At 40.2% G+C, this 26,910-nt stretch overlaps 1 protein-coding gene across 1 annotated transcript; it reads left to right on the plus strand.

The window, feature by feature from the left end:
* Nucleotides 1–755: 755 nt before the first annotated feature.
* On the plus strand, nt 756–23,647 carry nr3c1 (nuclear receptor subfamily 3, group C, member 1 (glucocorticoid receptor)). The gene is made up of 9 exons (XM_026191183.1): nt 756–1,072; nt 1,549–2,756; nt 15,982–16,130; nt 16,356–16,472; nt 16,554–16,832; nt 18,260–18,404; nt 20,768–20,898; nt 21,374–21,531; nt 23,451–23,647. The coding sequence occupies exons 2-9, from the start codon at nt 1,549–1,551 to the stop codon at nt 23,601–23,603; spliced, it is 2,340 nt and encodes a 779-aa protein (XP_026046968.1). The 5' UTR covers nt 756–1,072; the 3' UTR covers nt 23,604–23,647.
* Nucleotides 23,648–26,910: the final 3,263 nt, after the last annotated feature.

The raw sequence follows: 26,910 nt of genomic DNA on the forward strand, positions 1-26,910 counted from the left end.
GCTTTTTGCATAAGCAGTGCAGCAACTGTCTTTTAGTTTTTTTGGTAACTATCTTTTTCTTGCTTCATAATAAATTTCAACATGAATATTTTTGATTGATGACGCCCATTAATAACAGCTTAACTATTAACCTACCTAATAAAAACTAACACGCACAGTTCCCTTTTGTAGCCCCTAGAGGGCGGTAAACAAATTAAACCAGGAAATTGCATCTCTAGATATGAGTTATTCGTTTATTTAACTACTAAGCCCAAGCATTCTAGAATATTTATAACAATCTGACGTTAGGTGTAACTTATATTGGATCAGGTTCAATCATTTGGACAAATAAAACATGGGTTCAATTTAAAAAACAAAAAAGTGAACAGATATTGCAGGAGTACACTAATAAACACAGTGTTTCATCATACCTGAGTTTACACACCAGTAAACACTCTTGAAATCTTTAAAACTGAGAGGAAATGTTCTTGCAACCACGAATACCACCCTCCACCAAAAACCACCCACCCACACAAACACACGCAAAACATAATTAACTGTACAAGAAAGCAGAACTTTGCTGTAACTGTGGCACTAATTCTGATTCAGTAATTAAAACAAGCAAACAAACAAAAAAACCCAAACTGTCGTTCTGCACCCATTTTCTTATATTTGATCGACTCAGTTTTATAGTTTTTTTTTCTGGAAGTTTAAATCGGAACTTCAGCTGCAGTTCCCCGGTGCGGCCAGCAGCGGGCAGGGCTGCATGTAGTAAAGCAGGTCAGCCATGGAACCGCCTCTTCCAGTTCTCCATTTTGTATGTTTTTCTTAGAGGTTAGCGCCTACTTTCCTAAGGGATAGCTGGCAATCAGTGTAGTTACCAATCTCACCTTTTGCATGCAAATCTACAGCTAGATTGATTTGGGCGGCTGAAAAAACGCCGAGGCTGGGTGTGTTGTATCATTTGATGTCGGAATGTAGAGACGATACGCCGCGACAGGAGTAATGTTAGCAGACTCAATCAGGGTGTATCAACCAAAACAATGTTGACAGGCGACCTGTGGACAGATATCTGCAACCACTCATTTCAAAGGTAAATACGATACATTATTCACATTTAGTTGGTTCAGTTAATGCTAAAGCAGCCGTTGTAAGGACTGCGTTAGCTTGAAGGCTAATATTAGTGTCAACGACATTAGCCTATTGCTACCTAGCATGTCAACAGTTAGCAAGAAGCTACCGCTGGGAAATCTTAAACTTGTCTTAACTTTACCAGTCTCTGCATACAGTGTGTAGTCTAATTCGCGATGTGTGTGTTTGCTTTAATTGCAGTGGATAAGAGGTCGAGATGTGTGCATTCATGTCAATATTGTGCTAATAGCTAGCGTAGTTAGCGGTTGCAGTTCGTTGAGTATCAGGCGCGATCAGGCAACTTTCCTCTGGTCTTGAACATAACTGGAGTTACCTGCTCTGTGCATGTGTTATTATCGAACTCCGTAGCATTTCTGCACATTTATCTGTGTTTGCACTCTGTATCTTATCGCTGTCTGTCTCCTCTCCCCTCTAAAGATGGATAAAGGTGGAGTGAAGAAGATAGCATACAGAAGAGATGACCATTTAAGCAAACTGGTCTATACTGAAAGCCCCGAGGAGGGAGGTCTGTTGAGAGTAGCTCCTCACAGTGCCATGTCTGTCACCTCTCCCGCCTCTGTCGTTCTTCCATCCAGCTCTTTGATGCAGCCAGGACAGGTGCCCAACGGCCTCAACAACAACACCCTTCCTGAGGAGCTCACCTCTGCCTCTGTCACTGCCACCGTAGGCTCGTTGATCGACAGTCCACAGCCCCGGGGATTGACCAAAGATCAGAGACCCCAGCACCAGCAGTTACTTCAGACGCAGACGACTTTTGGTCATCAAACCTTATCAGAAAATTTGTCCCAGTTGGATGCCAGTATGGCAGACATCACCCAGTCCTCCATGGATTCGCTAATTGGGGGATCAGATCCCAACTTCTTCCCTTTGAAAACGGAGGATTTCTCCTTGGATAAAGGAGAGCAGGACCCAATTGACCTTGATAATGCCTTTGAGCCCATTGGGAAAGATATGGACGTGAACCAAAAGTTGTTCAGTGACAACACTCTGGATCTGCTGCAGGACTTTGACCTCTCTGGGTCCCCTTCAGATTTTTATGTAGGGGATGATGCTTTTTTGTCTTCTCTTGCAGATGATTCTTTGCTTGGAGTGACATCCGAGAGGGACATAAAACCTGCTGTAGTTGACAGCAGTAACACGACTGGGGCAGTGCCTGTTGCCCTTAATGGCAACAGTGTGACCAGTCCAGATCTATCCAGCCCTACCATATCCACAACTACTTCACTATCCCCTACAACCACTTTGTCTGCAATGGTGAAAAAAGAAAAAGATGCAGACTTCATCCAGCTCTGCACCCCAGGTGTGGTTAAACAGGAGAAGACCTCTGGAGGACAGAGTTATTGCCAAATTAGCGGCACGGCTTCTGGAGACATGGCTGGGACTAACGCCATCTCAGTCTGTGGGGTCAGCACTTCAGGAGGACAGACCTACCACTTTGGTGTGAACACACTGAGCAGTGATACTCCGCTGCAGAATGAGCAGAAGCCAGTTTCCAGCCTGTTTCTCCCAGTAACGACCATCGGTGGGATCTGGAACCGAGGCCAGGGTATTGGTAACAACTCATTAGTCCAGAGGGCTGGTGAGGGGTTCTCAAGTTCCCCCTCCTACCCCACCAGCTTTACCAGGTAACAACTGTCGACATCAGCTGTGTCCTATCACCCTTCATTTCAGTATGCCTGAATAACCACTATCTTTTATGTTTTAAGCCAAAAATGCCTTGTTTTTATCATATATATCATCTAGAGAAATTTAGTATTTAGTGCTGAAATACCACTGCAGCAGTGTTAGACTGCATTTTAGCAGCAGGTCTGTGGTCTTCAGAAGTCAGCCTGGTCATGAGCTGACTTGCCCACAAATACTCAAGATCCTTTGCTGAAATTCTTGTTTTTTTTAATTGGGTGTTTTTTTTTGTTTTTTTTTTCTCGGTTAGTTGACTCAGAGTGTTAGTGGGGGTTTGCATCTCAGATTTGATCTTACTTGCAGAAGCCTTGCACCCCCTTGGTGGATATTCATAGCTTGTTTATGAGACTTTTTTTTTTTCTTTCTTTCTTTCTTTCTTTCTTTCTTTCTTTTTCTTTTCTTTTTTTTTTTTGTAAATGCTGCTTGTGATTAAGAAAGTTGTGTTTGAAATTCGGTTGCTGTTTTTATTTTCATGTGATTTGACTGTTAGTTTCAGTTGTACTCGTCTTGTTTATGTCTCAACTTTGGTAGACTTTGTTATCTGCTTTCAGATCGGACTTTGGCAACTCTGGTAAACCAGTCTTACAAAATGGTTATCAGATATTGGTGTCAGCCCAGACTGTTTCACTTTGACTTCACACAAGCAGCTACTCACGTCTACCTTTATCAAATAAAATGCTGGGTAATTAAAGCATTTAGTAAACTTTTATTTGTTAAACACATTACATTGACACTATTGATCCCTGGGAGGAAAATCAGCTTCAAAAAGTAAGGGTCAGCAAAGTAAAACGCTTACTTTTCAATACCAAGAACAGAAGTAAATGCGTTACAGGTGAAAATAATGCAGTTGTATAGAATTGGATCAGCAATCAAGAAAATATGTGAATTGCTATAGAAAGAGTCGCTGTATTGAGTTTTGACCTGCATCTTTTTCAGTCTGTAATCTTTATTTCTTCCCTGTATTTTAGTTAGTTTCTATTATTTGTGGGTTTTCAGCTAAAAAAAATGTCTAAATTAAAGTTTTGCTGTTGATGGTGCTATTAGTGTGGGGCACTGATGTTTAGGTGGATGGTGTACATCAAAGTAGCACCACTGCTGCAGTTTTATTATAGTTCCTGATCAGTACAACTTCCTGCTTTTTTTTTTTTTTTTTTTTTTTTTTTGCAGCGATAAGAGACGGTCTATTTTTATACCCACAGTGAGACATTTGAGGAAGTTCTTTATTTCTGCAATTTATTTTAAGCCTTTTTTATTTATCTCTAAATACATAAAAAATCATATTACAACCATATTACAATATGGCACAAATCACAGTTTATCACTCCAGTGTTTGTATTTAAATAAAAATACAGATATGAGAAATAACAATATGATATGTAACATTTACAATGGGTTTTGTTTCTCTGTTTCCTTATTCTGTAGAATTGGTGACTCATACAATTAGACGTTTTTTGTTTGACTTGTTTTGGTTCAGCATGGTTTAACCTCTAAGATAGTTAACCTACTAATCCTGCTTTGTGAGGCAGACTGATGGTCGCCACAGGATGTGGCTGCACCAGAAGCAGTAAGTGCTGAGATCTAAAGGAAGGATGTGCTGTTAAAGGCTCGGGGAATTCCACTTATATTCGAATCAGACAGGCCATCCTTTTGTTTTCCTTGACAAGAGTGTCAGTATGAGTCTCTATAGCTTGTTTCACTTCCACTCTGTGATCAACTGTTTTCTGATTTGTTGTTTTTATGTCCTAATCCCACTATCTCTTTTGTTTTCTATTATAAGAGTAAGGTTACCCAGTCAGGGAGTTCAATGAGTCATTTTTAGTAGCTCTTCCAGCTGTTTTGTGCTAAAATAAACCTGAGGACAGATAAGTAGGATCATGGTCTAAACAGATTATTTGAGCCCGTAATGTAATAATCAAATTATTTCTGTGTAAGGAGAAGTGAGGGGGGTAGGAAAGACACCTTCTGTTCCTATGATTTATTTCCAGTGAGCTTGCATTCTGGCTAATAGGAATCACAGTGTTTGCAGTGCACATGGCCTTACAAAGCATATTTTGTTTTGTAGTTACTTTGCTGCCCTGCAGATATTTTATGATTTCAGCTCCGAGGCTGACATGCAAACAGAGGTGTGTCAGAGAGTCTAACTGTCTGCTTTATTTGCATCTCTTTTACATTCACGCCTGTTTGATTCATTATCTGATATGGGAGTGATCAGCTTAAAACTTGGTGCACCCTGTCAACACAGCCACCGATGTGGTTGTGTTTGTATTGTGCAAATGATGCATGGTGCCATCTCCACAGCTGTCACACTGCTTGGTGAGCAGGAACAGATGAGTTCAGACATGAGATACACCTCAGCTTCATTTCACTTGAGCCTCTAATCGTCCTGTCTTTGTGAACAGTAAAGGTGTGTTTAAGCATGGGATTATGCCTGTCCGTGTGGTGTGAGGCGAAATGATTTTGTGTGCACCTCTGGCTGTTTGATGACTATCTTATTAGTGTCTGAGTCTGTGTGTATGAGTAATTTTTGTGTGGTGTTTGTTTGACTCTGGTTGTGTTACATTTACTGGCTTGAAATGAACTGAGCACTGGGCTGTGTTTTGATTGTGTGGTCACCCGGCAGTTTGCATTAGGTAGAAAACTTCTCACGCTGCAATGCCACTGCTGCTTCCTTCTAAAATTGTGGCTCAGAGGGCATTGCGTGACACTGAGTGACCGACCTGAAATGGCACATTTTATAAATAGCACACACAGTAGATTTTTGCTGGGTTTCTCTGTGCAGGACTCCTAACATGAGTCCATTGTCCATTAGTTTCAAACGTCCGCTGTGAATTCCGTGCATCACGTTGTATTATAGTATGATGAACTGACTCGTAGATAACCTGTTTGCAGTTAATCAAGAATGCGAATGCGTCACTTTAAGAAATGTGGAGCTTTGTTTATTTTGGGAAATACACACCCTCATCATGTCATGCCTAGTTTTGACCACCAGACGTGATGGATCGATGGAACTGGTATAAATATATTCCTTCAATAGATAATAATCCACCTTATTTTTTCTGAGTGCTTCTTCAGCCTTTTATGAAACCATAAAAATATAGATGTAGGGGAAAGGAAACCTTATGCCTTGTTAACATGCAAGTTCCAAAGATAACTAAAGACACTGGCATGATTGTGAGATTGTTCTGTGCAAATTCTGGGCATAGGTTTGCAGACAGTTTTCTACTTGTTGCAGCTGTCTATACTTTTACCACGGGGCAGTGTCACAGACAGCTGGTCTGTGGGATAGTTGTCTTCATGTTCATGTGGTTATTGGTAGTTTAGCTTAGCTCTCATCTCAGAAAATCAGAGTCAAGTCAGAAAAGAGCATTTGTTTTGCTCGATAGCGTATGGTAGAGCACTCATTAGCAGTACTTGGTGTACAGCAAATTTCTGTTTAGTTTTGGTTTTTTGCACTTCAGAACATCACCGTTGCTCATTTACAAATAAAGTCCGGTTGGTATTCAGTGTATGGCTTATTTTGTAAGCCACAAATGCACAACAGCGCTAGTACACATTACAAGCTCTATAGTTTTACTGCTTTTCTACTACTTTACTATTGCTTTCATTTTTGCCAACGTTGATACTAAAGTTGGGGTTGGTGGAACCGCTCCAACTTTACAAGTAGGAAGTCCGATTTGAGGGGGTGTTCCAGCTGAAAAGTACGACAGGGAACTCAGGATTTCAGACTTCCCTTCAGATGGAACACAGCTTTATTATACAAAGAACAGGATTGTAGTAAAGTAAAAGAGAATGTTAAAAAAGATGAAAACTGTCCACTGCAGTCACTACCTCTGCTTTTCATTAGGGGTGGGGGAAAGAATCGATACTGTGTAGTATCGTGATATTTTGTTTGCTAATAATGTATCGATACAGGGACAGCAGAAATCAATATTTTGTTACAAAAAAGTTTTTGTGGAATGGAACATGCTCTGACTTCAGAGCATGTTGATCAGCTCCTTTTTCTGAGCAAGAATCCTGACATTCCTTCACTGTCCAAATGTGTTTAACTTTTTTTTTTGGCAGCAATAAACATGACAGTTTACTTATTTTAATTTAAGACATGTTTTATTTTAATTAAGTTTAAAACTTTTTTTATTTAATGTAAAATTATATTTTGTTTTAATTTACTTTCAAATTCTTCAGTTGCTGAATGGGCTGCATAGTTATCATAAATTTCATAGTTCAGAATAGCTATAATTGTACCAGATGGTTGCATTCAGTTAAGTTGGACTAGACTGTAATACAAACCGTTCAGTTTGTCAACAGTAAAACTGACTGAAATGAGAGAAAGACTGAGTGTGAGACTTTGATATTAGATAAAATGAATATTGATAAAGTTTACCTTGACGTACAGAATCTGAATATCGCAAAATATTTTAAAAAATTGCAATAATATCATATCGTGGGATGTATGGTGATTCCCACCTCTACTTTTCATGGTGTTTTTTTTCTTAATTTGTTTGGCACTTCTCCCTGTATCAGTTGAACTTTCCTCACATGTTCAGAAGAACTTCTTAACCAAGCAGGATTTATCCTTTGTGGAGGGTCATCCCCATTGGGCTGTGTGCTTTTTTTTTTTTTTTTTTTAATTGGACTACACAGAAGCACATCTGTGTAGAGTTGCATAACCAGTCCGTCACTCTGGATAGCCAAATACCATAAATAACACTTAAGCTGTTACTTATAGTCTTCTGGTCATTTTCCAAAGTTGTGCCGCAGTGGTTTCTGGAGATTTACTTTTTGCGGGGTGTATCTCAGCGAGTTTTGAGGTTATTCTAGAGCTTAAAGAACATTCAGACACAAGATCTTTTTAACACGGGTACTTAAAGACATTTGGGATTGTCATTGTTAATCCATCTTTGGTTTTAGAGTAGGCAGTCATCAATTTGAGTAATGGTATCTTCTGTGCTGACACACATGGCAATGGAAGAGAGAAAATGGTGAAAAAGGCTCTCAGACTGCACTGAAGCTAAACAACGGCACATAATTTAAACTATCTTAAAAATAATAATGTAAATATTTTGTGTTTAATTAGCTTTCCCCTTTGGCTTATTGGGATCTCAGGGGTTTTCATTGGGTTGGTGTGCTGCTCCCACTAAGGCAAATACACTGGACTAAAGATAATTAATATTTTTGTTAACCAAAACAACAGACGCATCATTAAAATATTGATTTGTACTTTGTGCTTTGACATTATCTTGTCTTGTTGTAGGATAAAGATGAGCTCTAGTTTTTGTAGCATAATCATATTGTCTATCATTATGTTGTTGTTGGTGCATGCTGCAGATTAGTATTTGTAGATTTGTGCATTTATTCAAGGAACTTTGTTTGCAGGCGTAATGAAACTGATTCATTGAATAGAGCCGTTGTCACTTAGAGTTGTCTTGTGTAGCTTCAGCATCTGCTTTTCACTTTATGTGTGCATTTGGATGATTTATGAGTTAGGTTTTCACACATATAAAAGGCCTTAAATTCAAGTTTCCGCTCAAGCAATTCCTTTAGCTCAGTTTTTCTGTTTATTAAGTAGATTCTCTGGAAAGTTAAAGCAAATATTTTCGTAATGGATCCCTCGTTTAAGTTATTTTTTTGGCCAAAAAAGCCACACTTTACTTTCCTGGAGCAGCCATGGGGATTGGCTGCATTTTTCTGCATGATACTCTAGTGGAGTCTGAGATTTTCTTTCAAACAAGTGATTTGAGAACACATTTGGTGCATTAACTAATTAAAAAGAAATCATTTGTTACAGAGTAACAAATGTGTTGTTATAGTAACAACAAATGTCTTGTTACTGCAACCCAAACATTTGTTACAAAGTCACAAATGTTTGGGTTGCAGGGTTAACCACCTGACTTGATGACGCTGCACAGGCAGCGTTTAGTGAATCTGACCTTCTGACTCTGAGCTCGTGTGCAGTCAAGATGGGGGCGAATGAAGCAGTGCCTGGGCGAGACGGTGATCTCACTAACGTGGTAACTCTCCAGAGAATTTCACATGTGGGAATACTGAGTCTACTGTGGAAACTGACTATGACTCACAGCTGAATGAAACTCGGGAGAGTAAATCTCTTGAAAATATTTTGATTCAACACAGGTGCTGCTTTGAAGGAGCTTCTTCTCTTCCACAGAAAATGCCTTTGTTTAATGTTTTATCATGCATTAAAAAGAAACAAACAGCTAAAGCTTCTATGTGAACATTTTAGGCAGTGCTCTTCCGATCAAAATGTTGGTATGATTCCTGCCCTCAGGGCTGTGTATTATGATAGCTACAGTGTTTATAAGACACTGCAGAGACCTGTTCAGCTAGTGAGATCCTTATCAAACCGTTGCAGCAGTGGTGGGCCTCAATCTGAAGTTAGAAAGTGTGTTTAAGTTGTATTGGTGAACTAAAACTGGTGTCATGAGTGCCAGCTGTGGTTTAAAAGCTGGTTTGATACTTGAGTTATTTGTGGTCAGTCATTAATTTATATATAACTGTGTGTATTTAAATAAAACCTGCTTGTAAGCCTATACTAACCTCTGTGCCTTAACTCTGTGTTTAGAAAGTAATCTTTGGTCAGAGTCCCAGTTCACTGCACAGTCTTGCCGCGGCACACCCCTCTACTCGCTCAGCCGTCCTCTACCTCTCGCTCCCTCTTTCTCCCTCTGTCCCCTGCTTTTACTTCCTGCAGTCAAGGGCAGAGACCATGACCGTCAGCAGAAGCTTTCAACTGCTGTGTATCGCTTCTTCTTGTGTGTGTGTGTGTGTGCGTGACATTTCTTTCTGTTGACTATGTGTATTATTCATGAATGTGTAGGTGCGCGCATGTATGTGTGCATGTGGGTGTGTCATGAGCACCGAGGCAGGAAGGCAGACCGCAGAGCACAGCCGTGAAGCTCTCACTCCTCTGACCTACTTTCTCTCCCGCCTCCCCACATCTGGCGCCGAGTGAATGCACCAGATCAAATGCCAGCCATTCCAGTCTCTTTCACGTTATTACTGCATTCCCCTGTAACCACAGTGCTGCTTTTTCTATATTTACTCTTTGTTGAGTTTTGATGCTGAATAGGCTTACAGAAACTCCCCATATTGAGGATAAGAGGATACAGCTAGGTTAACTCTGTGCATTATGTGCTTTTTTTGTTGTTGTTGTTGTTGTTGTTTTTTTCCTTTCAGTGAAGTTGTTGAGTCAGCAAGTCAAACTTTTGGGAATGGGATCCTCCCACATCCAGTAATACCCAGTTAAAGGTATTACAGTATCCAATTCATTCAGCCAGGAAGTTACCTCCCACCTACACGTACGAACAGCTTCTATTATGGAAACTTGTATGGAAACTCGGATCCTAGGGGGTTGTTCTTCCTATGCTTAGCAGCGAGTTGAGTCTAATTTCCTCTTCTGGTGCTCGAAGCCAAGCAGTAGTTGCTGCTTTGGGCTACAAACTGCCACTGTTATTGAAACCGATTTAGCACGAAGAGGAAGACAGTGGCCCTTTGTGGACAGTGACACAGAGGGACAATCCAGAGTGCCTGTATGATGAAACAAAGCAACAGCCATGAGAAAACTTGATGTAGATGTAAAAACCGAAATAGTATGCTTTTTCACGTGTTCACTGTACCTTGACAGCGTGCCTCATTGAGTAAAGGCGTAGCACCAGTATGTATAAAGACATACTGTTATTATTAGACACCATACATCATAGATATTTTTGAAACGTCTAGCCCAGAAAGAAAAAAAAAATCCTGTCACTCACTCATAAAACCTCTTTAATTGTTCTGCATATGAGAACGATTCAGAGTGCACAAACCAGTTCTCCTCTATATTTCAGTGGTGTACTTCCTCATACACTTCTACCGGCTCTGCTCCAAACGTCTGATGAAGATGAGATGTTTGTGGGATGATGTTAATCCATATTTGTAGCTGCAATTGCCAGTAAAATAAAGCAACCATCACAAGTGAGGCTGACAAATCCAGTAAAATGATTGGTCATAATCTTTTCAGTGCGATGACTCATTTGCAGTGGTTGGTTATAAAGTAGGTCAAGTAGTTTGATTGAGAAAAATATGTGTAAGAAAAGCTTCAAATGATTTATCATCTGCAAAAGAAGAATAACTGATAATCTGAATGGGCAGACAGTGGAGTATAGAGAGTAGGGGGCTGCCAAGTTCCTTGTGATGCACGCAGCTTAAAGGGGATTATGAATTGTTAAGCAGGGCATTGGGACACCTGCGTTAGCACAAGTGTGTTGCCTGCTTAACGCCCAGGCTCATTGATTGCGCTCCTAAGCAGCTAACTTTCTCAGCGCTGCTCGTGTTGAAGGCGAGCCCCCACTCAGGGTGTCTCTGCCTTTGTTCTGCGTCTGAGCTCTGACCGAGAGTACACTCAGAGGGAATGCAAGAACTTCCTGTTGATTGTGAGCACGCACTTCAGCAGATGGTTTCAGAAAGAGGAAATTTGGTCTCCCCACATTGCCTTGCAGCTTTGAGTGGTTTGCATCTGACAATCCACAAAGACAGATTTGCAGCTCATATTATGGTGAAGTTCAGTTTCATCAGCTGATTTCACAATGAGATTTTGAGAGTGTCATAGACAGCCACAACTTCTCTTCGGGGTTACATTGTTGTCGTTCTTGCAAGCATTTACCAGCAGCAGTAATTGGATTTAAGCCAGTAGTCCAAAGCCTTCTAGTAAAGCTGCTCTGCTGACACCATCTCAATGGACCAGTCAAGGACAAACCCTCTGACATCATCATCATCAGTCTAGACTCATTAGCAGCCACCGCCCATCGTGCAGGCCACTACACTCTCATTTGGGGGCTTCGTGGTCTTATTTTATTTTTACCCATCATGCAGTACGATCCAGAGGCCTTATAAGTGATCCAAAATGCTGTGGCACAAACCTCAAACATAGACCCGAATCATGAAACATTATCTTCAGTGACAAGTACAACAGCGAACTGTGCAGCAGATGGTATTTCCCCCACACAGCCATGACCTCTCAGATCTATAGGCCTCAGTAAAGCTGTAGTTCAGCCTGTGTGGAGAACTGGTGATGTTTTAAAGGGAGAGAGCAGAAAATATTGATTTGATTTTTAGCTTAATATGGGAAAAAACTGTATATAGTATTGTTGTTCAAAGCATCCTGGCTTTATATTTGGTTCTTTATATTTTTCTACAGTATAGTGTGTTGGTATAGCCACACTGAAGCATTGTGTTAAACTCTAAAGCTTGGAACAGGCTGCAAATATAATAGCGACGTATTATCACCTAATAACTTTGTTACAGGACACATTTTGGCAAACCGTAGCTTCTTAACACATCCAGCAGGGGTGAAACGATAGCATTGTTATTTGGAGGCATTCTTCTGAATATTTGCATACATATTTATACATCTGTTAAGAGTTTCTGCTTATTGTTTTTGTTTTTTCTTTGTGCTTAGGTTAGAGCTTTTGTTGAAAGCAGCCACAAGCTGTTATTACTGAAAAGTGCTAAAGGTTAAACTTTTAAACAATGCACTGGAAAAGGCAGAGTGAGTAAAACATTTTGGAAATTGTTGAGGATTAACAATCATTTTCACATTTGATTCAGTGGTAATGTGAAAATATTGTTTACTTAACTAGGGTCACCTTAACTTTGGTAGGCTATGAGTTGTGCTCTGGGTATAAAGTGTAAAAAGATGCGTGGTCATTACAGGATGAATTTTGGGGTTTACAATGCGCACTTGAATGCATCATGAAGTCACATTTTCTTTTTATTACATGGTTGGCAAATTGATCTTGTTGTTAAAGTAGAGATGGTGCAACCGTCCCTCTCAGGTGATGTTAGTGTATAAATATAAACCAAAGTTCAGTGAGGTTAAAACCAGTCAAGGTCAAGGACATACCCCGACCTTGGCTTGTTTGTGTTAGTTTGGAAGAACTGCAGAGAGGGCAAAGTGAGCAGCACTAGAAAATAACATAACTTTCTGTTGGCTCACTTTGGGATCCCAAATGAATGCAAAGGTTATTCCACGTCAGTCATCAAGTCCCTCAAATCCAACCATTTAGGATTGAATTGAGAAAAATTCCAGTGGAGCAATCCACCTTAATAGGATTTCTGCAAAATTTCAGGTCCCACTGTTATTAGTTTTGTTTCTCAAAATACAAGACAAATCGAAACTAAAAGATTATTTGCAAAGTTTGTTTTGGAAGCAGAGCAGTGTAGTTTTTGCATCCTGACAGTACATCAAGAAGTTATGGTTGAGAAGACATGATGTGTCCTGGATGTTGTTACAGGACTTTATTGCAAAGAGAGAACTTGCTAATGCCACCTCCAGATCCCATCTTAAAAATTAACTACAGTTTTATCGTTTTCATATGAATTAAGACAGTTTGTAGCAGCCAGACGTTGCTAATCAGATGTACTTGTCAAGTGTGACAATCCCTATAAAAGCAGACCTTCAGGCAGTTTGCTGATAAGGAACATTCAGGTGTGCATTAACACAGTGCAACCATATTCCCAAGAGTGGAAATCCCTGCAAATTCAGCACATGGTCAGACAGTGCAATGCTCAAAGGAAACTGCAAAAAACCCAAGAGCTACCATTTTCTTTAGCCATCTAGAGCCATTTGACATATTAAAAGTGGAAGTTCATGACAGTAAAATTATAACAAGACTGAACATGCATGGCTTGTTTGGAAGGGTTTCAGGAGAAAACTCCTCTTGACAAATGACATGGCTGCACAGCTTAGGTTCACAAAGATGCATCTAGCAAAACATAAGACTTCTGGAGCAGTGTCCTTTGGACCGATCAGACCAAAGTGGAGATGTTTGGTAATATGCAATGTCAAATATGGAAATAGCCCGACACATCATATCAGCACTAACACCTCATTCCTGCTGTCAAGACTTACTTTAATTAAAATGTTGAAACATTTTGGATCCTCAGTATTTTGGACCCTTGATCTGGAAAGCAGTGAATATCAGAATTTATTAAAGTCTTCAGCTGCTACATAAATGTGACTATTTTAAATATTTGTATTGGCAGATTAAAAGGGAACATCATCAAAACAATACAAATGTATTGCTGATACGTAAATGGTAATCATGTTATCCAAAATATAAAAAACTTTATGCAACCATTTTAGTGTCCAAAATGTGTATGAATAAAAATCAAAGAAGAATACGCTAATAACATGAGAGGGATTATGTGATAATGTACAAACAGGTGAAAAATGCAACGCTTTTTGCAAAGTGGAGCTCCTTTCAGTAATAAACAAGGTCCAGTGCAAACCGTAAAAGGTCAATTCCTAGTCATTTGACAGCAGTTTGGCGTTTAAGGCAGTATTTGAAGAATAACAGGATAATAGTGCCATCTCTATTACCCTTCAACCAAGGTGGTGCCTTTGATTTAAAGCATAACTGAGCAGAACTAGTTTTTCTTGTGAATACTTGAAAAGACGGAGGGATGAGGGAGGCTCTGCTCTCTGTCATCACACATACTGAGCTATAATACGGGCATGTAGTTTTAATATTTCTTTTAAAGTGCAGCCCACATCAGCCTTAAATCAGTTAAAAAATAAATATCTCTAGGCTTAGTAGTCACTTCTTTGGTGTAACTTTGATGGATAATGAGAGTGGGAACATACTGCAAAACCATTACCCCACTGTTTGGTTTGTTGAATGTGGATTTGCTGGTAATTTCTTGTTTCCCTTTTCAACTGTTGCAAATGAATGATTGATTGTTTCTTATTTATACAAGTAATGCACCTACTTAAGCTGGGATGCATTGTTTTTTTTAAGCTGGGACGATAAATCTGGTTTTCAGGGCTTAAAAAACAGTTGTTATTGCACCATGCCCATTTATCATAATGTTCTTTCTGCGTAGTCTACCTCAAACATTTTGAAATCCTGCTCGTGTTACTCTTAAAAACATTTGTTTTTAAGTTCAAAATAATCATAAATGCCGGTTTCCTGGCTTACTCGTGAATTTAGTGGCTGTGTTCACTCTCTTTAAGCTGCGTTCACCGCTCACAGCTGACCAGAAGGGAGTTGTTTACGTAACACTCCACTTTTCGGCATTCGGCTCTCCTAATTAAAACGAGATTTGGAAGTAAACACTGGTTTGAGTTTGAGGTGTAAGAAAACAGTGCGGTGAAAGACGGAGAAAATGAAAGCTCAAACAATCACACAGTTGTACAGATTATAGAAAACTGACATGTATTGGCCACAGTGTGTTGTCAGGGGAGCTTAGCTTTCACAGATCTCGTGCTTCTTTGGTTTTCTTGCCTTTCTTTTGTAACAAGATTTATGAATGCTTCTGGACTTGATGCTTTGATGTTTTACTCAGGTTTTCCGGTCCTGCGCTGTCCATTGAAAGTGCATGAATGCCTGCTTTCATCTTAATACCCTCATGTTGTATAACAAAAAGTGAACTTGAGTCCTCTGCCAATAACCTCAATAAGTGTTTTGTTGTGTGCAGTGATGGTGTTCAGGAGAAGCTGTTGTCAAATACAATAGTTTTCATTGCAGCAGCAGATGTGTAAACATATGGACAGAAACGGTTATTGCACGTCTCAGGCTGCATATCCTCTCAGTGTGGGCGTTGTCATTGCTGTGGCCATTGGGTTAGAAAAGTTCATGAATGCAGCAAAGTCCTCTAGTGGCGGTTTTGAGCAAGTGCATTCTTAACCAGTATTGACCGGGTCTGGAAATGTTTGCGGTTCAATCACAGGAAGAAGGGCTGTTTGATGAAAACCACCGGATTTAGGATGTGACCGCAGATGTTGAGATAATTTAGGTTTTAAGGGCTGGGACTTTAAAGTTTTCTTCACTCAAGATGCTGAGATCAAACCAGAGTTTACAAAAATAGTCACTAGAGTGTGTATATATATGTAAATTGTTTTTTATTTGCTTCAAAGCTTCAGCACAGAGTTATAAATATGAACTACAGCTCAATTCTGGATAGGACAAGGCTGCATAAATAGCACTGTGTAAACACGCAGTTTGTGAATTTTACATGAATTTGATTGTGTTTTGCAACTGTTTGATTTGAATCAGTTTAAACACTTTTGGCATGCAGTAAAATTACATTAGCGAGATGTCACTGTGTGTGAAATTGTGTTTTATTAAAAAATAAATAAATAAATAAAAATGCTGCTTCTTCCAATTCTATCTCCAGGCAGGAAGGGAGCACCGCTACATCCTCCACACAAGGAAAGAGCGGGACTCATAAAATCTGCCTGGTGTGCTCTGATGAGGCTTCGGGCTGCCACTATGGCGTTCTCACCTGCGGCAGCTGCAAAGTCTTCTTCAAGAGAGCAGTAGAAGGTGCAACACCCTAAAATATCATCAGTTGTGTATTTATTGCCTCCTGTTACACAGTAATTACTAGTGTTTGCCTCTCATGTTAGCTCAAATACAGGGGTTATAATGTTAAAGTTGATGCCTTAATGTTTTAAAAGACCATGAAACACCTCATTAGATTTAGCCTGCAGTGTTTGCCTTAACATTTAAGGTAAATAACACATGGATCTTCTCTTCTGTGTGCTGCAGGGCAACATAATTACCTGTGTGCAGGGAGGAATGACTGCATAATAGACAAAATCAGGAGGAAGAACTGCCCAGCCTGCCGATTCCGAAAGTGTCTGATGGCAGGCATGAATCTGGAAGGTATGCAGCACCCGCATGGATATTTCAGATGCTTTGAGTTGTTTTATTTGCAACTGTTCACCCCTGTTATGTCTCCCGAAGCTCGCAAATTAAAGAAGAATCGGTTAAAGGGCGTCCAGCAGAGCAACCCACCAGAGGTTACACCTTCACCGCCAGTTGAGACCCGCTCCCTCGTACCCAAGTGCATGCCTCAGCTCGTTCCAACAATGTTATCCCTGCTGAAGGCGATAGAGCCAGACACCATCTACGCTGGCTACGACAGCACCCTGCCCGACAACTCCACCCGCCTCATGACCACCCTCAACAGGCTTGGAGGCCGACAGGTCATCTCTGCCGTCAAGTGGGCCAAGGCCCTGCCAGGTTAGTGGTGCTTGGTGTGATTAAGCTTATGGTGGGGAATTTGTAAAGTATAAATAGTAAAGACAGGTGATAAGTTGAAGGGTCTTAGCAAGGTGTCGTCACCAACACCTTGAGGCGCCTTGAGGCGACTGTTGTGATTTGGCGCTATATAAATAAAACTGAATTGAAGCAGGACAGCTTCAAGTCTCTGTAATGCTACTCGGGGGATAGATCATCGTTTCTCCCAAAGATATTCCATTTTTGGGTGTTTCGATGATGGTGGTAAAGAGTCTGGCATGTTTGACATGTTGCTACAAAACCTCCCACTGGTGTTCAACTGGTGTTAATTACGGTGAAAAGACAAACACTTAGAAGAACATTTTATTGATTTGTGCCCACTAAGGGAACAAATGGAACCAAACCACAACAGCAAAAATGCCCCCAACAGCTAAACAGAACCAGCAAATCCCAGAACTGTTGCAGTCAAGCATTTAGGTTTGTTCTGTAGGGCTGGCCTCTTTGCTCGACGGTCTGATTGTCACCCTGTGGGATCCCACAGAGGAGGTTAAGGGTTAGGGTAGAGGTTAGGATAGTGCGATCCACCCTCCATTAAAGTACAGCGAGTGGCCCACATACACCAAATCAGTATGCAACAAATGAGAGAGAAACACGCACATCTATGAGTTTGTTTCTCACTTCAGCATGAAGAGATGTCTACACATCAACATTTCATTTTAGCCTAATTAGTTGAAATAAGTAGATTTATGCTGAACATCATATTAATGGTATTTTAATGCATGAAAGGGAAAATGAGCTAAAATGGCCTTGATTGGCGAGCTATCATCAGTCACTTTGACCATCTGCACAACCCTACTGTGCCCTTCTCTTGGCGTGCACCACACGTACACTCGCCCACCTTCAGAGAATATAGTGACAGATGACTCATCTGACCTTATCACTTTTTCCACATCTCTGCGAACTGTTGTCTTTGCGGTTTGTTTGTACTGCCAAACTCTCAAATGTAGATTCTTCTTTGTAACGAGGACTTCATGTTCTGTAACTCCATGTAGTTTATTTCAGTGTAGTTTCCAAAATACCTGTTTTTAATGACAGTTCCACTATGTCCTTTATTAACATTTTAAGCTATGTTATGAGGAGAAGCTTCTTTGTTGTTTTACATGCTAATGCAGAAATATCATGTTTGTGGTATTAACCACAGCTTCACTGGTTGCTATTGTCTTTCTGAAGCAAATGTCACTCTGGGTGTTTTCCGTGTTAAGCATAGTCTTGTGTGTTCGCCAACAGTGATGCCTCTTTAAAGTCTGTGCAAACAGTTGTTTAGCATTTTACTTGTAAACCACAGACCACCTCTGGAAAATGAATATAATTATTTTATATCGTGACTGCTTTGAAAACCAGTTAAGGTATTTCCACGTCCTTCCCCTCAGGTTTCAGGAACCTGCACCTGGATGACCAGATGACTCTGCTGCAGTACTCCTGGCTCTTCCTCATGACTTTTAGTTTGGGCTGGAGGTCTTACCAGCAGTGCAACGGCAACATGCTCTGCTTTGCGCCAGACCTCGTCATCAATGAGTAAGTATTGCTAAGCATTCTAAATCGTCTGATACCTAAAGGACAACTAGACCGGTGTATATTTAAAATAAGTGAAATAATGTGTCACTGCTGTCGGGATTGTTAAAGTAAAAACATAGATGACCAGGTGACTCAAGCACAAACATCTGCTTGTTGAAGTGTATCAGAGCAGCTCTCTGCTGTGTGTCCCATCTACCAACATTCAAACTGTGTCTGCCTGCTCTTACTAGTAATCTGTGTCTGATCCTTCTTATAGAATCTGAGAGCAGTGAGCCGTTGTCAGAGCTATCGTGCTTAGGGCTATAATAGGCCTTTTGCTTTTCATTTTTCTCCCCCTAATCAGAAGCTTAAAATTAGCATGATCATAATTAATATCTGACAAGGGTGTGTTTTCTGTTGTTAGTCAGCTCCAAACAAACCTCATTTGCTGCCTGTCTTTTGTCATAATTTGCCAAAAATAATCTCTTTCAAACATTTGTTTGTTGTCCCGCCATGGGGAACGCTGTCTTAGTATTGTCTTCATACCCTCTTTTTTTATCTACCCAAACAGTACTGGAGACAAAATCATGCTGCTTCCCTATAAATGAGGATAGCTCAGTATCAGATGTCATTTAAGTTTCTTTTCCTATTTTACCCAGAAGGCCTCTCTCAGCTGACTGTTTAACTGTACCAGTTACACAGACCTAGAGATCTGGTAACCAACGGTAGTAAAGGGGGGAAAAAAGAAGCATATTCCTAAACCAGTGGGGAATTGGTCACTGGAAGTTGCTGGCAGTGAAGGAGATATACAGCACTGCACTAAAAACCACGATTTGATTGCCACGGTCACCTGTAGTTTGTATGAAAGATGCAGATTTGTCCGTAAACAGAGCTCCAATATATACAAATGGCTCAATATAAATATCCAAGTATATTACACAAGCCCCTACTACTTAGCTAATAGTTGGCTTTTGTTTGCACACAAGTTGGAATCTACCATGCTGGCGACAGCTTTCAGCCAGAACAATCACAAGGAGGTTTTTGGTGCAGCACCCTCTTTGCAACAAATTTCACCTAGCTACCAACTGTGAACAAGCACTCACCAACTATACTCGGGTGATACAATTTTTTCCTTTTCAACTTGAAGCCTTAACTGTCCAGCTGAATACCTTCATCATCAGATGCCATCATGGCTCCTCTCTGACAGTCACCGTCTAGTCCTCGCCATACAGCCAGGTGTGGGATCATGTTAACTTAGACATCCAAGCCTGTTGGGGTTAATGCTTGTTTTTATGCTCACCATGGCCCCTGTAACACGGCGGTTATGCTGCTAGCACGTTGGTGTGTTGTGAGACTTTCTGGGACTGTAAAGTCTTTGATTCTGGTTTAAACTTCTTCCCTTCCTATACTGGCGCTGATGTGGCGTTATCTTCTGAGTGTGGGCACTTATGATTCGGGAGAGTGCTGTGGTAGCTTCCTTCACCTTGACAGCAGACATAAATAGAAGCGACTGCATGACGACGTTGCAGTGGCGTGCGAAGCATCAAATGTGGGGGGAATACTGGTGCCTTAAGCCTTGCACATGAGGATCAGTTGTTTGCTTCATGGGCTAACCCCATGTTGGCAAGCCTGTTACTAAACAGTGGCTCTCTCACCGGATTATGTAAGTTAACTAGCAAAGGACTGCAGCTACCTGTGTGTCATTGTGCTCATTCCTTTAGGGGAATGACACCTCCTGGGCTCTGTTTATACAAGATGAAATTGTATTGAAGTCAATCATTGCCGGGATTTATAAGTTAAGTGTCACTGTACTCCACTGTGAGCTGTCTTACCTTGAAAGAAGAGAGAGTAGCAGAGATAAAGAGAGGCTCATCTTGAATGATGAGTGATATTGAACTACCCTCATTTTATAGGTAATGCTGTTAGAGCATTCACCATAAACATCAATCATGTTATCAGAGAACCGAGGTTAAAGGACCAGTAACCTCAAGTTTGTTTGTCAGCGACATGTCGCAAACGTTGCCCAGGTGTATTTCACAAAGCTTGGTGTAGAGGCAGCACATGTGTTCGAGAAGACACTGCACAGGAGGATCACTTATCAACTGGAAGTTAGGACACTAGCCTCAGCAGAGATTACCCCTTTAAAATACCTTCCTTAGAATAATATCTAATAGAAGCAGATAGTTTATTCTATATCCTATTTTTGAGGTTTTCATGTTTTGGTGTAACTCACAATATAAATGGATCACTGTAATGATCTGTACTAAATGGAAAAATGGATTTTCACCCTTCTACATCATGACCATGGACATAAAATGTACAGAAATATTACAGGTAGCACAACAGGAGAAATATTCTGAAATGTCTCTGTCTGAACCCACCAGGGAGAGGATGAAGCTGCCCTACATGACCGACCAGTTTGAGCAGATGCTGAAGATTTCCAGCGAGTTTGTTCGGCTGCAGGTTTCCCACGATGAGTACCTGTGCATGAAGGTCCTGCTGCTGCTCAGCACAGGTCAGACTTCCACCTGAGAGCAGCTGAACCTATGTTACAAAAGTCATTATCTCAATCCAATACTATAGACAATGTTGATGGATGCACAAGGCACATCTCAGCACTTTCTCAGTTAAACTAATACGTAGTTTTAATTGAGTACAGAAGTTTACAAAACTGCATTGTGGTGTGTGTGATCATTTAGTGCTGCAGAATTAAAGGTGCCAGACTACATTTAATACTTAAACACATTTATATAGTCTTTAGAGCTAGATCTCTGCCTTGTAGACTATTTGGATAGTCATTAGGTGCTGTTTGTGTCCTTCACAGCATGGATGTTTTAAGTAGTTAATGGTGTTTAAAATGCCCTTCCGTGATTGCGGTTTAAACCTGGAAGTGTGATGGCTGTAGCGTGAGACACGGGCAGTAAAAGTGAGGCACACTCCCCTGATTTTATTTCCAAGATGGTGACATTGAGTGTCCTCCTCTCCCACAGTGCCAAAGGACGGCCTGAAGAGCCAAGCAGTGTTTGATGAGATTCGCATGTCGTATATCAAGGAGCTAGGAAAAGCCATTGTGAAGCGTGAGGAGAACTCCAGCCAGAACTGGCAGCGATTCTATCAGCTCACCAAGTTGCTGGATTCCATGCATGAGGTACAAAGACTGAGCACATGATCCCAAAACCTATCCGTGCAAGTCGTTATTGACCATCTGCAGTCCCTAAATCCTTAAACAATGGTCTGTTATCTGTGACTAATCAGATTAATCATTTTAAAGTGCAGAGAGATTTGAGGGAGACTTGTTTCAGTGATACAAAACAGAGAAGTACAGATTTGATAGTACTTCCTAAAGTGCAGCAAAATTGATCAGAAACTATCTGTGGAGGGTTTGCTCAGTTGCTTAATGTCGACAATTAAGAGAGTGTGATATATCAAAGACACTCACTGAGGTTCATAATAAACTAGAAGCACCTTTTTGTGGGGAACAAACTGGAACTAACCCCCAGTGCAGATGGACCGCCACTTACAGAAAAGATAGGAGAAAATAAACTTTAGACAGTATTAACGAACAGTGTCTGGCTTTTGACTCTCAGCTGGAAACTGTGCATAAAAAGCCAGCAGCCCGAGCCGATCACATCGCCCGTCACTTATCAGTGATCACCTGCTCTGGCACCTCTGCTAACACGATGCCAGAAGTTAACGAAAGACTCAGAAACCAAATATCCAATCTAGGAGGAACTCAACCTACTTTATCAGATTGCTGAATGTGAACCAGAAGCAGCTGTGTGAAAGGGATATGGCTTTAGAAGCAAGGAGTAAGCTAGTGGAGGGCTAACATACCGGCACAAAAATTGTCTGAGAATGCAATCAGGACCTTAAAAAAAAAAGACTACAAAAAGGCTCATTTAATACTCGAAGTGAAACTGGTGAACCCACCATCAAAGCTACACATTGCTGGTGCAGTTTGTTTTGTAGGTTTGCATGTAGCATTGTCAGCCAGTGTAGGGTACTGTGCACAAGTCTTGATCCATCCCTCATTTCTTTATGTTTTGCTTAAAAGAAGATGGACTTTTTTGTAATTTCTAAATTGGTCTTGAGCAGTAACACTACAGGCTTTTCAAAGGTTTTTTTTTTTGTTTTTTGGACATTGGCTGCTTTTTCATTCACTTTCACTCCTCGTACAACTTTCAGAGGAAAGTTAAGAATGTCACTTAACACAGACAAGTGAAACGCGGAATGAATCGGTGTTGTCTACAAATAACACATTTTAAATTATGGGGGTTTTAAGCAGTTTGTTACTAGCAGCCTGCTCCAAAAACACATAATTTGTTCCCATTTCTTTACTTAAAAGATGTCAAACATAACACAGAACAGTATTAATTGTAAAATAATATTTTATTAATAATAGTAACATAGTATTTTTGTACCAACAAGGTGATTCCCAAAGAGCTGTTAGCTGAAATGTTTGCCTTAATATTTTAAGGTGGATAAGTATGTACAGTCAATCAGTGGTATCTGACACTCATGTCCTTAAGAAATAGGCCACCTGTAAAACACGCTGGGCACTTATAGCTAGTGTTGTTGATGGGATAATAAAAAGCAGAAAAGTATGGTCAGATTTTGATCACACTACTATCTAGAAAGCATCAGATTGGCACCAGTTTTCAGTCTAATCTAAAAACACACTGCCAGTGTAGTAAAAGCATAAAAGATGGTGTTCCATTGTGGTTTTCTATTAGGCATGGATTGTCCTCCCCACAAAGTGGATAAGCGTTATTAAAGCAGGGAGGGATCATCTTGACAGAGAACAGAACAAACTACTTAAGAAAATGACAAGAAAGAGTTCAGGCTGTATTTCTGTGTATGTTAATTGAATTACATGAGAGCAGCAGCTGTACTGTAACTTTGACTTAAATGTTTTCAAGCCAGTTTTTGTTGCTCGCTGGAAATATTTGTATATTTGATGGACTGTTTAAAATGCCACTCATAGTTTTAAACCATTATTCAGGAAACACTTGCATGTGTTTTATGTTAATCACGTTCTGATGTTTCCTCCTCTTGCGTTCTCTCCAGATGGTCGGTGGTCTGCTGAGTTTCTGCTTCTACACCTTTGTGAATAAATCCCTGAGCGTGGAGTTCCCAGAGATGCTGGCAGAGATCATCAGCAACCAGTTGCCAAAATTCAAGGCTGGGAGCGTCAAACCTCTGCTCTTCCACCAGAGATGACTCACCCCCGTAACAGACACAATGCCTTAAAAAAAAAAAAAAAAGAAAAAGAAAAAAAGTCCCACCACATAATCTCACCTCACCACCCTTACCCCAACCCCAGAAGACTTGAGGATCCCAGGCGCGGATGATGTATTTTGGGAGCACGTATGCAACTCTTGTGTAGTGGCTCACGGGTCTGATGGGAGAGGGCGGAGATGTTTGTGTAGAAACGGCAAGCACAAGAGGTTTGGTTTTGTTGAACAGTGTAGGATGTAGTGTGTAACAATGATTAGGACTTGTTTGTAAGATAAAAGATAATCACAGAAGAACTAGACTAACATCAACGTCATCTCAGGTTTCTTACCTTCAAATTCAGAACGTTATCTAAAATAGATTGAACAAATATCTATGTACAGGTTCTGATAGTATTTTCTACATTTTCAAATTATGACAGTTTCTACAATTACCCAGGTTGATGTTACCCAAGAGGGTAGCGAAGCTTAACATGCTCGTCGGTAGGCTTTTAGACTGTATGTTCCACTTTTAGTTTTTATAGGAGGTTGTAACAAAATGTTTTATCAGTCACATGGGGGGAGAGTGTGTTTTATAGTCATTTAAAAAGCGTATTTAGTGGCTTTTCTTTTTTTTTTGGTTTTGCTAATTAACTTTGGAAAATACAAAACAAATCTATGGGACTGTTAAGAGACATCCATCGTTCTAAGGATTATTTCTTTCACAAGCTGACCTCTTCCAGGTTTACACACGTCTTTTATTATAAAAGGGAAAAAAAAACATGTGCCTTTTTTGCTTCAATGATCACTTAGCCATTTTTCTTCCGACCGTACTCTTTATCCCGTCATGGTCTACCTTCATCGTATGTTGATTGTACTTTTTATACTTCTTTCGAGTTTTCCTTTTTGATTTTCCAGTGGCTGTATGTTATCTTTAGAAGTGGCAGCTCACGTGTAGAAATGATCCTTATTGTTAAACAACGCTCAGAGCCTGCTTCCTCCTGCACACACACACATACACGGGAGTCTTTAGGTGCGATTTGAGCACTTTGTACTCTGCTTAAGGCTTTAAAAGGCTGTGAAGAAAGACTGTTAAATTGTCTTTCCTGTTTGACTTTAGATGGAAAGTAGAGCTGCTTTTTTTTTAGGAAGTAGCCCATTTTGTGCTCGTTTTAGTCCGCGCTCCTTCACCGGTAGTCTAACAGTTGGATGGATATCTGCGTCTACCAATCACAAGAGAGAGGGCTTATTCTTATTGTGTTTGCAAGTTTATGTCATTTTTGATTAATCAGGAAATTTCTGTGGTTTTTAATGTGGCTCAAAGTGGAAGGAGAAACACCTGTCTTTCACTTTTTAAGCTCTTTTTACAAAGTGTGTTTGGTAAAGATGATGTGATACATACAGTATATCTCTTCTCTCAATAAGCTTCTGCTTTGGACTTTTTATTTTTTTTATTTTTTAAATTTTAATTAAAAGCTCATGTATTATTGTATTCATTAAAGGAATAGCTGGACATTTTGTGGGAATGCAGCTATCCCGCTGTCATATCTGTACAGTGAATGTGAAGCTGGAGTTTAAAGTTGGTTTGGTATTTCTGGCTTTTTTATTAGTTTTTTGTATAAACTAAAGAAACACAATCTAACTGGTATTAATGAGGTGTTAAAGGTCCTGGCAGTCTTATTGTTTTTAAATGAAACCATGCCAGATGTTCCCCTCTCTACACTCTTTCTGTGCCGGCAGCTTCATATTCATTGCAGGGATATGAGACATTTTACAGAATACTGGTCAAAATGTCAGAGTATTCCTTTGAGAACGAACAGTCTGTATGATAGACGGCTTGTGTATCGAGCAGTTCGGCTCAGGCATCGTCCCCTCCCTAGACAACGTGTCCAGCATCTGCTTGTGTTCTTCGTATGTTTGTTTGTTTGCCATTGTGGACGAGTCCCGGCATTTTAAAAAAAAAACCAGTCACCTCATAGAGTCCTGTCACAGTCCGAGTGTAGCGTTGCTGCTTTGGGGAAGCAGGCAAAATGGATCCTTTTTATTCTCTGGGAACTGTTTCAGTGCCAAACTCCTGTTTTGTCTGTTTTCAGTGATGCTGAAAGTCGGTCAGTATTGTATGAGAAGCGGAAATGAGCCCAAACTTTGAAGCTTATAAATTTGTCTTAAATAGAGGGGGGGAAGTCCTGAGTTATCTGCACTTCAGGACACTGGATTGTTGTAAGAGATAACTGAGTTTTATATGTAACACAGATGTATAAACACACGTGTGTGTTTGTGAGGTCTAAGTGGGAATTTTCACCAGTCAGCCGGCTGTGTTTCCTAACCCCTTTTTTTATGTTTTACATGAATGTGACCCTTAAAAGAGGAATTCATTTATTTCACTTGAGTATTTAAATATGGAAAAATGTAAAATTGTCCAGTGGCTGATCTATCCCCCACGACAAGTCTAAAAGAACTTTCTCCCCCATTCTCAGGTTATTTAAACTGTCTGATTCACACAGCATTTAGCTGTCTGTGCTCCGTTTTGACACTAAAAACCAAAAACAAGTTTGGATTCCCCAGATGTCTCTTTTGGTGTTTTTTTTATGTTTATTCCTTTCTCCCCCACCCCCACAAACAAAGATAAAAAATTTAATATATGAGAATAATTTAATGACTCTGCTGCCACCAGCATCACTCTCACTGAGGCTCAGACAACAGATGCTTATCATTTTTCTGAGAGGTTTGTTTCAGATATTTGGAAATCATCTTGGGTTACTTTCACATTCAGTGTAGCCAAGTCTCTACTGCTGCTGCTCTTCATTTAAACAGGTATATATACACACAGAGATATATAGATATATATGTATGTATGTATATATATATATATAGAAAGAGAGAGAGAGATAAAAATCGCACACTTGCCTCTTCTTGCTCAAAAATGTCTTGTGTGTACATTTTTGAGGAGGACATCTGAATATGCAATAGAAACACCATCATCATAGCATAACATTACATTACTTCTTGTTTTCCTTCATTTCTTTCCTATATAAGCTATTTACGTACAGGGGACTGACTTTGATCTCTGCAGGCCAGCTTTTCAGGATATTCAGGAAACAATAATCAGTCCACCCAGATTGCACAAACAACAGCCTGTTAGATGTTTGACTACAAGGTGACCAAAGCAAGTGCAGACAGGACAAATGTACAGTTCTTTTTGTTTCTTTTTCCTCTAACGTGGAGGCTTTGGTCGGATTGTGTAATACTGTGAATAGGATAGGAGTCAGTCTATTTCACACGCAAACTGTTTGTGAAAGTAATCAACCAGCTTG

The sequence above is a fragment of the Astatotilapia calliptera genome, chromosome 2 (genome assembly GCF_900246225.1).
Source record: "Astatotilapia calliptera chromosome 2, fAstCal1.2, whole genome shotgun sequence".
Classification (NCBI taxonomy): Eukaryota; Metazoa; Chordata; class Actinopteri; order Cichliformes; family Cichlidae; genus Astatotilapia; species Astatotilapia calliptera.

What these genes read in the sequence shown, in the direction of transcription:
- nr3c1 (XM_026191183.1), top strand. Translation starts at nt 1,549, where the DNA reads ATGGATAAAGGTGGAGTGAAGAAGATAGCATACAGAAGAGATGACCAT. An exon ending in CCTGCTGCTGCTCAGCACAG is followed by an intron (nt 20,899 to 21,373) that starts GTCAGACTTCCA and finishes CCTCTCCCACAG; the next exon opens with TGCCAAAGGACGGCCTGAAG. An exon ending in TGCTGGATTCCATGCATGAG is followed by an intron (nt 21,532 to 23,450) that starts GTACAAAGACTG and finishes CGTTCTCTCCAG; the next exon opens with ATGGTCGGTGGTCTGCTGAG.